The sequence below is a fragment of the Fistularia commersonii genome, chromosome 22, assembly GCF_037954325.1.
Source record: "Fistularia commersonii isolate RoL2024-O1a breed Wild chromosome 22, RoL_Fcom_v1.0, whole genome shotgun sequence".
Taxonomy (NCBI): domain Eukaryota; kingdom Metazoa; phylum Chordata; class Actinopteri; order Syngnathiformes; family Fistulariidae; genus Fistularia; species Fistularia commersonii.
The window spans coordinates 10163004-10175275 of NC_141305.1; the positions used below are offsets into that span (position 1 = coordinate 10163004).

The window sequence follows — 12272 nt, forward strand, 5'->3', positions numbered from 1 at the left end:
CTGCAAGTCCCTAAAATATTGTCATGTTTAAAGTGTTCAACATGTTTTACTCAACTGTGTGCTGACCATTTCCTTGTGCTATTAATGTGCTAATAACAGGCAGAATTTTTTAAACATCTCAGTAACTGCACTATACAAACACCCATTAAAGATTCTGACATCCTGAAAAATAAAGCCAAAGGACAGGAAAAACTGTAATTCAAGTTTTGAGTATGTGATGATTTACTCATATCTAATGAAGCCCACATCTGTAGTCAAGACGTTTTATTTTGCATAACAAATATCACAAGTCATTGAGCTCAGGTTGCAATACATACTTCATTTTTTAGGCAGCAACATCCCAAACAAGTCATTGGTGCAACTCAACAGCAAAACATGTATAAGCAGTATTTCTATTTTTTTAACCCCCTTCTCACACTGACACGCTTAGCAGACAACACACACGAAAAAGCACATTCTTTTATTGATCTACAAAAATCACAAAAGCCTGGTGTCTAATCTGTGATGTGTCCATGGTTTGTAGAAAAAGCACAGGCCTAATACTTCAACGCACAGCAGTTTCTATTCAGTTTCAGCACATAGTGAGTGTTTATTATAGAAGTTCCAGCTGTACCTGTTGCAGCAACATTTATTCTATAAAATGCATAAGACTGTATTCAAGCTTTGGTTTGCAGTTTGAGCATTGGCCTAAATGACTGTATCACATTTTTATTCAATTTAATTTTCTGCCTTTTGAGACGACTTTTCTACTCTGTTGACAAAGTATCAAGACGCATGATCAACTGTCACAAAGATGGCAAACGCACAAAAAATACACAATCGAAAAGAGGAGTCTTAAAACTCTGCACATGCTGTAGACGTTTCTCTCAAAAGCATCCCATGTCTTATAAGCGGTCTTCATTTAAAAAATTAGCTTAACTATAAATGCTTTATATTATAAAGGGGGTTTGGTCTGTCCACTGCCTGTAGAAGGGTGTTTTAGGTCCAATATACTGTACACACTCAGAGCCCTTCATGAAATGGATTAACTAAGGCAACATGTAGCCAACATGATTTTTTTTTAAGGGCACCGACAAATACAAAGAAATGTGGTTAGTAGGTGTTAATAGCGTTTTACAGTGGAAAAGCAGAGTGAAAACTAAAAGCATAAAAGAAATGAGCCTTTACATTACAGTACTCTGACCCTGTGTTGGGGTAGCTGCAGTGCTTGCCAGGACATGTCAGTTTATTGTATACCTAAAGCAGAATATAAAGGAAAAAAAGGCAACTAAGTCCCTCCAGATAACAAAAAGGTCCTCCATAGCAGAGATTGCAGGAAAGGACACAAGTGCATAACGACAGTTCTCACATCACGACGTCTGGTTTTAATCGTGCAAACCAACAGTGACTGTCCATTCTGAAGAAACATGAATTCACCCAAAAATATCCAGAACACCAACCGTTAAAATTCGCAACACACAAGTCATATTGATTTCCAATTAAATGAATGGTATAAATATGAGTATTAGTAGTCCCTTTTAAAAACTGAGCACAAACAAAAATAGAGGTGTTGGAACTGTAAGACTGTGGCGGTGAAAACACTTCAAAACAAATCTGGTGTGTAGTGGTTCTTGCAGTCGGAGAAGCATGCATTTTATTTTCACGTGGTTCATTTGTCATCAAATCATGCTAAATTCTCTGCACCCTGGGTGAATTATTTCCTTGTACCATAGCGAGGATGCATCTAGAGGTAGATGATATTTGCTCTTTGATCGGTTAGTGCATTTAGTTCCTACCCTGTCCTCTACCAGCAGGACCAAGAAAACATGAGTGAAGGGGGGCAAGCAGTTTCGGTCAGCGTTGCCGATGTCGCTCTACGTAGCGGTTCCATCTGAGTGATGCATAATGAAGCGAGCGATGTGTGACAATGACAGGATTCTAGTGCTTCATCTGTGACTGGTGGCCTCAGACGTCAACAGTGCAGAGCGGTTCGCTCCCAGGCTGGGCAGACTCCATAATGGTCATCTTCGGCTTCTTCCTGGTTTCCTCCTGGAGTAGAAACAAAAGGGTGAAACAGGGAGACCAGGGGCTAAGAGCTACACTGAAAACCAACTCATCTTTATTGCTGCAACAGAGGGAGACCTCTTGCCCTCAGTGCACTTCCTGATTGACCAAATCAAGTACTGACCTTCATCGGGCTAAAACATCAGAACTAACAATTCCAAAGATGTACACACATTCTTGTTTCCAGCAATATATCTGGAAAAAGAACACCATACTGAAGGTATATTTTCTGTCACTACATATAGGTGACATCGGCTCAATAAGACAAACTAAGGTCTGTCCGGACAAGAACAGGAGTTTCCAATGATCACAATTTATTTAAATCTAACCATTTGCTTTTCAGTCTCCCAAATACCAGAGGGACTAATCTATTTGGATTCTATGCATTTAAATCCCATCTGAAGATATTTTTAAAACTGCATTTAGCCTTAAGGGGGGAAATATGTTTCAGTTAACACATTGCTATTTCAGTGCGGCATTTTTGTATCTTGTATGTCATCGAGACCTGTTTATATGCTCATTTGTATCAGATATTGTAGAACACTGTAGCATCACTGTAGCATCGGTATATGCAAAGAAAATGCGAACTAGAAAGAAAAAAAAAAAAAAACATTCACCACTTACATTTGATCAATTATTCCTGTCTATAAAGAGGAATGGTTGATAACAATAAAAAGGATCACAACTTCATTGAAAGGGTTTATCATCCAATGAATGATTGTATTGGTCAGCGAAGAGGTCATACTATACAATTAATCTCAAAGAGTGCAGCTACTCTGCTAATCCGTCAGAATGCCAGTCATTGATAACTACACATGCTGCTGGAGTCGTGGGTCAATGGAACACCTTAGCATGGCAGAGCTGTGTTAATGCTATTCGTGGAACCGAACAACTGAGGGAAAAGGGTTAGTACTCAGTGCTTACTCACCCTTTGCTTGGCCAGTTTCTTCATTTCTTCTTGCAGTTTGTTCAAGATATGAAGGTTTGGCTTGTTCTTTTTTGCAAACTGCTGGAGCTCAATCACACTCTTGTCTGAGCTCTCCTGCAAAACATCACCAACGTGGAGGTTAAAGACACCCAGCACTATTGACATTTCCTGTCATCAGGAATTTGGGTAAGCTGTAGATGAAACTATTAAAAACAGCCAGAGAAAAACTCAAAGCCATTTTACGTAACAAGAAGGCTATATAAAAAGTGTTTAAGTACATTTTTGTTTACTGTAATAATACTCATTCCAAAAAAGAACACGCATGGCAGGATTTCTACAAGATTTCCATGCCAGCAGTGGCTCATCTCGGGGCCTCGTACCTTCTTGACCATCTTATTGCTCTCTCTGCCGTACATCCGCAGCAGCGACCCCCAGTTCTTCACATGAGGATGAAGCATCTGGAGGATCTTCTGCGATGCTAGTTGTTTGCCCACCCTCTTGTTCTTGCCTAGTTTAAGACATCAGAAACTTCATATGGCAAAACTTGGATTTTAGAGGAAGACTTCTTGGCAACTATTAGCAAATAAAGCTCAATGTGAAAGACCGTCTACTTACACCAACCGCGCACAGTATGTTTCCCACAAGTCATTACATATTCACTCTTCTGGTTTTTCCCTGGAATCACCTCAAACTTGATGCTGGTATCTCCCATTCCATGATTTCTGCAAGCACAGAAAGTTGCATTTAACTGGATCAACAGAAACTTCTGTCTAAGTGTCTGCTTAAAGGACATTTTTCAGTTACTGTCGGTAAGAGCAAAAAAGAAGAGAAGAGCAAAAAAGATTCTTCTATATGGTAACAGTTTCTTCAATCCACTATTCAAAACAACGAGTCCTGTTTTCGATTAACTTTGCCTTATTTCTAACAAAAGAAGTCAAATCTATAAAATTGTATGTCTATGTGGTGTCCTCAATGAAGGAACATTTTTTCATGCTGTGGAAAAAGGTTTTTCAAGATTTTAGTTCATTGATTGATTTTACCTTTCTAATTTTAGTATGATTCGCAACATAAAATTCCTCCCTCTAAAGGGTTCACTTGAATAACTTTATCTTTGGAGGAGCTCAAACAGGAAATGAACATGAGATTGTCCAGAACACGATCCTTTTTAATCAGGTTTCATAACAGAAAAAAAAAAACGTTTTTTTTTAAATGTCACTAGGACAAATTCTAAATTTAGAGCTCCACAGCATCCACTTGAAAATTAAAATGATACTTTATTGATCCCATTGGGGGAATTTGAGTGCCACAGCAGGATAGGCCAAGAGAACATGTATCATAAGATTGAAAAAACATTAAAAAGACAGGGACAATAAACAATAAAGACATTAAATAGGACAGAGACGACAACAAATAAAAGATATACAGTAAAAAGAGACCCCCCCACACACAAAAGAATAATAGATAAATAAATAAAATACAAATAAGAAGAAAGAAGGGTAAAAAGAGTGAGCTGCTGCAACACACTGCCCTCAAAGAAACAGCCTGATATCTAATAGACATTCAAATATTAATCGAGGACAACAGTAGAACACAGGGTTACAAACCAACAGTTTAGTTTGCTTTGAAATAATTTATAGTGGCTTCTGATCTGGACGGTTTCAAATATAAAACTGACATTGACTCTCTCATCTTACCTTTTAAGGCACTCATGAAGAATCTGATATGGCGAAAGTAGTCCTGCTTTGTTGGTCAGCTCATACACTCTTGAGTCTTCTATACTGATATGATTAAAATACTGTAGGCCGGAACACATGCACATTATCAGCACATAATCTGTAATCAGAGGTATTACAGGAAAGGCCAAAATCATTTCCTGTAATACCCCATCAAGTTAAACAGAGCAGATGACCAAAAGTCCTAAACAAGGCCAAAAGCAAGTACCTCAAGTTCATCAGCCTCCACAGGCTTCTCCTCTGAGGTCTGCTTCACAAAGTCAGGGATAAGGATTTCCAGTGTGGCTCGAGCTGCAGTGTACACAATTACTGATCAGGGAAAAAGCTTATCAACAGTCAATCGTTACATCTGCAACTGCTACTGAAGTTGGCACTACAAATGCTGGGAAAGTGCAAACAGATAACAGACTACATTGTGGGAGGAAAACATCTCTTTGTCTACACCCGCTGCACTTATTTAACACGGTGAAGGTTTAAATAAATAAATATATGAAAATAAAAATCACCAGCTTTATTCTTGGCAAGTTTTTTACTGCTTGCAGTTCCTGTGCCATAGGTTACTCCATCTATAATGACAGATGCTCCAAAGGGTTCACTTGGGTTCTCTGTGGGCACAAAAATATATCACACACTATAAACACTCAAAACATATTAATTTTACCAAAGTAGGAGCTGTTATTTTTGACCAATTTTATTTAGTCTTGATATTAGCTGGAGACTTGGAAAGAATTATTGAAAAAAAAAGGAAAAAGGAACACTCACCACATTCAAAAAAGTTGTAAACAGGTCGAACCTTTAGGACACGTTGCATATATTCATGTAGGATGCAGACTTCAGACTTTCCATTGGGGTTAATGACAAATTCTGAGGAACAAAAGCAACAGTTGCGTCAATACACCATATGCTGAAAATAAAAACGGTTCAACAGGTCCCACAATGAAGACGTGGTGCAAAGTTGAAAGAAATGTAGTATTTTGGAGTTTGACTCCACTAGTCATACATACACAAGAAAAATTCCCTTGAGCTCCTTAGGAGAGCAAAGAACTATTATTCCCACTTTATTACACAAGCTCCCGATAGTTTTGTTTTCAGTAGAATTTAAAGCGAAATGGATGCTTCAACAGAGTGTAAAAGAATTATTAAATATCTGTCAATTAGAACAAACACTTGGATAACCAATACAAAATGGATTTCCTGATTATATAGTGTGTGCCTACTACATAACAACTGGGAATGTATGAACGAATGTTGGTTCCTTTTATGCCAAAGTGCCTTTAGTTCCAGTGGTTATTGTTTCAAATTAAAAGCAACTAACCATTTTTAACAATCCAACCTTGAAGGTCTTGTCAAAAATTTTGCTGAAGTGTAGCTCCTGTATATTAACTTTTTCAACATCTGACTAAAACAGCTAGAACATGAAAATTCCACACATAGAGGTCCCAGAGGTAACCAGGGTCCATCGTGCTGCGAGGCCAAAGTGCTTCAGAAATTACCTTTCTTTGTAGGGGCATCCTGGACTGACAGTGTGATGAGTTTCTGGTTAGCAGGTAGGATGGGTCTCTCAGATTCGGCCTGTTTCCTCTTCATATCTCTGTTGAACTGCCTTCGTTCCGCCCAGGTGCGAAACTTCTTTACAGTGACTTGTTCAAAGTCAAAGCACTTTTCCAAATACAGACGAAATGCTTCTATGTCTGTCAGGATGTGTTAAATGTTTGGTTAGTATTTCCCACTTCCACTATCGGTAAAGGATAATCTGTGTTTGTGGTGTGATCGATGAATTCTATCCAGTCTCATTTTAAAGCCCTTACCGATAGACTCATCCTTGCACACCTCCACTTTGGCTTTGACTTGTCCCAGGGCTCCTTGGGCAGTGTCACAGGGATGGGGTTCTTTACCCTGTGGACAGTGGTTGATCAAAGCTTCACTGTCAAGGCCGCCATCGGCTGCACAAGTGGCAGGGACATTGTCATTCTCCTCAGCTGCTCGGTCTGACTTCTCTGCTTGCTCTTCACCATTGGCCTCCTCAAGGAACTTGACTGAAGACCCTTCAGAATTCTGAGGCACGTCCCCATTTAGTTCCTTTTCCTCCTGTTCCTTCATCTTCTTATAATGTAAGCATGGGATGCTGCTGGTAGGAGGATCATGTTTCTGTCGTAAAAAAGGCCGAGGTTAGTCTCAATCAGGGGATGTGTGTTATTATATAATAAATCCAAGCTGCATAACTGTGACAAGGGCCAGACAGCCAAGTTTCAGGATTAAATATGTCATGGACATATGTCCATATTTTGACATCTACCATCCATCGAGGTAGCAGAGCCACAAGCGTCGATTCACATTTTACATTTGAAATGATCACCTTTGTAAATCTATGTATTCATTTTCAAAAGTAAGCCACTGACCAATGGTTTTAAAATATTGCTAATGATAAAATGATTTGTGGGGATTGATAATATTTGTAAATTCTAAATGTATATTTTAAATATAAATCTAAATATATATATTTTTCATCTACCCTGATACTCCCAGTTCCAAGGAAGTAGGGCCTGGACCAGGTGACCACCCTGGTCTCTCTGTGCAGGTAGACTGGAATGCCTGAGTTGTGGAATGTCATGATCCATCCATCAGGTAAAGGCTCAGTAGGCGGGCGCCCCCGACCTGCCATACAAACACATGTCAATTCCTGCCCTATTACTGTGCATATATGGCGTGGGATCAGAATCCATACGTGTTACCACAAAAGAAGGATTATTCGAGCAGAGGATACCGGACCTGCTAACCAATTCCTGGAGGAACTCTGCATAGTCATCTACATTGGTAATACAAATAGTGATGAATATATAATGATTGTTTGAAGTGAGACTGCCTAATATATAATTCAAAGAAAATTTCGACTGTTTTAAGTATACCTCCCGCAAAAGAAGACAGATTTATCACTCACTCTTCAGAACTGTCTTAATTTTGGTCATCATGGGCTGAACACTGCCTTCCCCATCTGACTGGTGATCACTGTCCCCACCATATTTGTCCTCTGCTGTACGCATCTTTTTTGGGACTGGCATGCCCTCCTCCAGCAGAGCGTCAACATCATTGTCAAACTCCTGCAAGAGTCCATGTTGAGGTGGGCAAAAATGGATGGGTTACTAGATAAGGGTAGCATTTAATGTTAAAGAGGAGTGGAAAAAATAACCAGATGAATATCTTGCAATATTCAACCAAAGTCTGCTGACGTCAGTTCAGAGGTTGAACATGAGAAATAAATATTTCTAAATAAACAAGCAAAGAGCTTAAAGGAAATTAGAATTCTAATATCTCCATTTCACAAGCCCTTTGCAATTTTAAAAGGGTTTTTCTTGGAATAAAAATACAAAGTACATAAACAAACTAATAAATTATGAGACAACAATGCTGCACATTTTATTTGACTGTGAATTGTCTCCATCTTACAGAATCACTAATTTCAGGTTTTGCCAAAACACCTGCAAGCTTGATGTGATAGGATTTTTCTTTCACTTGCAAGAGTAGTAGGGATTTTTTTCATCCTGACACATGTGCTTTCAACAAATCAGATACCAAAAAAAACAAGTTAAAGTAAGCTAGCTTGACAAATGCGTTCGGCAAATTCCAATTTCTTTCTGGGAAAATGTTGAGCTGGAACTTAGTCATCTTTAAAGTCATCCAAACTACAAATAAAACCATCATCTGGGTAACTCTTCAAAATTAAACAAATGTACGAAATGACTTTGATATTGCTAAGTACTTAGACATTATAACAAGATAATGACTAGTGCAATTATAATACTGAATTTTTTTAACTGTTTAAGTCGACAATCTAAGCATCAGATCAATGATTATGTTTTGTTTCTTTTAATCTTAGTGCTTCGCAGACATACCTCATAGGAGAAAGCAACAGCCTCGTCATCTGCTTGCTCGTGCTGAACTATGATGTCAGACTTAAAGCCGCCGTCGTCATGATCCAGGAAATTTTCACAGAAGTCATCCAACTCATCCAGAACAGCATACTCTACTTTGTTTTCAAGGTCTACCTCAGCCTCCTCTAATCTTTTGCCTGCTGAATGTCCTGATCCAGAGCTACCCTCCACTGTTTCGGGTTCATCTGAGAAATGCAACTCACCATTCAGGCTGTCTAAGGCATTGCCATTGCCTCCGTCTTGTCCTTCACCTGTGTATAAAACCTTCCTCTCTTTACTACTGCTGCTTTCAGTGAAACTTACACGGATCTTGACATCTCTGAGCAACTTAAGGTCTGGCAGGAACTTGGTAACAGGGGGAGCATGGCGGGCTGTTCTGGGGCATGGTGGGTTGGAACTGGCCTCATCAGAAGAGTGGCTACAGGTAGCTACTGAGCCCCTGCAGAGGGACTGCACTGGCTTGGTTTCCCCGTCCCCTGGGGTATTTATGTATCCATCACCACCAGAGCTAACGTCCATTACCTCTGCGTCACTGGACGTTTGCAGGGGAGGTGGTGGAGGTGCTCTGCAATCACCGTGCCCAAAATCATCAGGTGGCTCCAAGGGGAGGGGTGGTAGAACATCATCTATCTCCATTTCCTCTCTGTACTGAATTTCAACTTAAACAAACTGATAGTTTAGATTAAAAATCTACCCTGTCGACTCTCTTTATGCCTAAAATCAAAATACATGCAGAAGCACATTCCTGTTTAGACCACGTACCAGAGGTGAAATTGCTAAGCTGACTACATTGTTCTTTTCATTAATGCAGACAGCTTTCAGAATCACTGTCTCAATTATTGGAAATCACAATGCATTCAGCTTAAAGTGGGTTCTAGGCACTGATCATCCTCCTATGGTTTCCTCAGGAAGCTAGAAAAAAACGAACAGTGAGAGCAAACGTCAGCCCGTGTTCTTTACCACCGCCATATACGTGTACTTATACTGAACTGGGAAACTGTTAAATACTATAGGATCAAGACGTGATCGGGAAAGTCCCGGTCCATACCTAATCGTTAACTAGGAAAAAAAGAGAATGTTGTAGCGCATAATTGGGGGCTACAGATGAACATCGGGCCCCTGATAACCTTAGCATCAGTGCTAAAGTGCTGTGAAGCAGCCGCCTGCTGCTTTATCCGCATCTCAATACCTTGTAGAGCAGTAAAAGAACGCGTAGAGGATTCCTTGTCATCATACTCACCGATAAATATAAGAATAAAGTTGAATACTGGACACCTAACTATCCTTCTCGATTATTTTATTCTAGACGAGTAGCCACACGGCCTAAATTGTAGTCCCGCCATCTTGAAAAGAAGACAGCAACCCGATTTAGGCCCCGCCCCCAGATACCGGCTTTTTCCTGATTTGAAAGAAAAACTATCAGTCAAGCCGTTGACCGTGGCCGTCGGCCAAACAGAACTGTGCGTCATAGCAACTTCACTTCCTTTTAAAATTTATTTTTAATATCCCGAAGTGCCTTAATATAAAGGGGCAAATCGTATGAAATACGCTTCATTTTATAGAATCCCCAGAATACAAAACGCCTCGAAAACTTTACCAGAAAATTTGATTTCTGATGTTCTCGTCCATCTCGCCAAAAACTTATTGTGGCCTATACACATGGACAGAAATAGAATTTTGGATTTTTCTACAAGTCACAGTGACTGGAGGTGGAGAGAGGCTACCCAACGGATTGAACCCCAATGTACAAGCGCTGAGTTAGGGGAGCAATCAAAATACCCAAACCCGCGCGGTGTCTCCCCCTGGGGATAACTTCAGAGTAAAAGAAGAGGAGTCCAATCCCTTACAGGAGGCCTGGTTCCAGACCCCACGCAGTGCGTCCAAGAGAGTCCGACTATATCTATTCGGAATCTCTCAGCCTCGCGCACCAGAGAGGTGATATTCCATGTTTCAAGAGCCAGCTTCTGCAGCCGAGGGTCAGGCCACCAAGGTCCCCCGCTCCGGCTACCGCCTGGCTCAAGCTGCACCCGACTCCCTTGGCTTAATGTTGAGCCCCGGGGACGAGGGACCCGTGTCATCGTTTCGTGCCATGCCCGGCCGAGCCCCAAGGGTGCAGGCCCGGCCACCAGGCTTGGCTCCAGGGGGGCCCCGGTGACCCACAACCGGGCAGAGGAAAACTGGGTCCAATAGTCCTCATTATAGAGGGTCTTTTGTGCCACGCTTTGTCTGGTCCATCACCTGTGACCTGTTTGCCTTGGGTAACCCTTCCAGGGGGATAAAGCCCCTGACAACATAGCTCCTAGGGTCACTGTATGTTGCATCATGTTTCACTTAAATATAACAAGTTTAGTATAGAATAGTATAGCAGTGGTGGGGTGACCGACTTAAAATGAAAACTTTGGCTCACTGTTGCTGTTAACAAAACACAACATTTCCTACTGCCCAAGGAGAAATAAAGTCCCCCAGGTTGTGAGTTAAGAAATCATACCGGATCCTCATTTCTTCCGAGTCAGCCAAAAGGCAAATTTGGCAGAGGCAGAAAAATAAATTTATCAAACTGATAGGTTCTTATTTATACTGGAATACTTTGAACCGAAGACAAACAAATGAAAATGAAGGTAAACCTCAGACCAAGAAACAAAATATTTAAAAATGTAACAGTTGCATCAACCTTTGGCATTCAATCAACAAATGAAGCAATGTTTCAAAGTGCAAACAAAACAAACAGTTTCCCATCACACCAGGCTCAAAATGTGCTCTAAATGTGTTTGTGGCCAAAGCATCAAGCACAATCCTCCATTGCAGGTCACCTGTCAATTTTTCCAGAGGTGGCTTGAACAGGGCTCGCCAGCCACCCTTCAATGAGGTGTCTGGTCCTAAAAAGTTAAGCCACTTGGTCCCCTTCACCTGAGACAAAGTTTGAGGACCTTGACACAGGTTACATGGAGGTCTTTTGTCCCTCTGCATCTTGAAATTTCTTAGAGGGTAAGGTCTTAAAGATGAGCAGCAGGCTGTCTGTCTTCCCACTCCCCAGTCGGTGGCAGAATGGTCAGCGAGGTGAACCTCATTGGCTGGAATGATCTGTTGCAGACTGTTTCAAATGGGGTGGAAGGGCAGTGTATATTTCTTTACCGACTCTGTTTATCAGCCTAATAAAGGGGATGTGTCCACATTCTCTGAGCGCATTTAGGGAAGAAGAGGTTAGCTATAAAGTATGACCCAACTTTGTGGCACAGGACCAGGCAGAAAAAAAAAAAAAAAAAAAAAAGTAATATTTGATGGAATTTATTGATTCATTTTACCCTGTATATGTTTCTGGTATCTATATAGTTATGGATAAAGTAATTGGTTACTCTAATCATTAGTAGATCCTATGTTTGATTTTATTCATCCAGCTTACAAATGATTTACCCCAATTAAAAATGTCCTAACTGTCCCATTTATAAATGTATCTCAGCCCTGCAATTTATGGAAATAAGTTTCTGTAGCTCAGACAGAAAGAAAGATAGATAGAAATACATTGAGACCAAATAAAAGAAAGAGAAAATATAGGTACCAGTATGTATAAATGTGTGTGCATATAGAGTATACACACACACACACACACACACGACACACACACACACACACTACACAATG

The 12272-nt window shown here is 40.4% G+C and overlaps 1 protein-coding gene across 2 annotated transcripts; it reads right to left on the reverse strand.

The window, feature by feature from the left end:
• Window positions 1-249: 249 nt before the first annotated feature.
• dgcr8 (DGCR8 microprocessor complex subunit) lies at window positions 250-9403 on the reverse strand. Of its 2 annotated transcripts, none has more exons than XM_086169269.1 (13): window positions 8595-9403; window positions 7643-7802; window positions 7217-7359; window positions 6513-6852; window positions 6198-6395; window positions 5467-5568; window positions 5211-5309; window positions 4913-4995; window positions 4666-4766; window positions 3587-3693; window positions 3352-3479; window positions 2972-3085; window positions 250-2028 (listed from the first exon to the last, which is right to left on the reverse strand). In XM_086169269.1, exons 1-13 carry the CDS (start codon window positions 9267-9269, stop codon window positions 1945-1947), a joined length of 2334 nt encoding a protein of 777 aa, XP_086025395.1. In that variant the 5' UTR covers window positions 9270-9403; the 3' UTR covers window positions 250-1944. The 2 variants fall into 2 exon arrangements, with proteins under 2 accessions (XP_086025395.1, XP_086025394.1); XM_086169268.1 differs by having other exon boundaries at window positions 4913-5013.
• Window positions 9404-12272: the final 2869 nt, after the last annotated feature.

Excerpts from the sequence above, each read along its gene's own strand:
- dgcr8 (XM_086169268.1), bottom strand. The coding sequence starts at position 9,269 with ATGGAGATAGATGATGTTCTACCACCCCTCCCCTTGGAGCCACCTGAT. Across the intron at positions 7,360-7,642 it reads AATTAAGACAGTTCTGAAGA|GTCGGGGGCGCCCGCCTACT; the intron begins GTGAGTGATAAA and ends TTTGTATGGCAG. Across the intron at positions 5,310-5,466 it reads TTACAACTTTTTTGAATGTG|AGAACCCAAGTGAACCCTTT; the intron begins GTGAGTGTTCCT and ends TTGTGCCCACAG.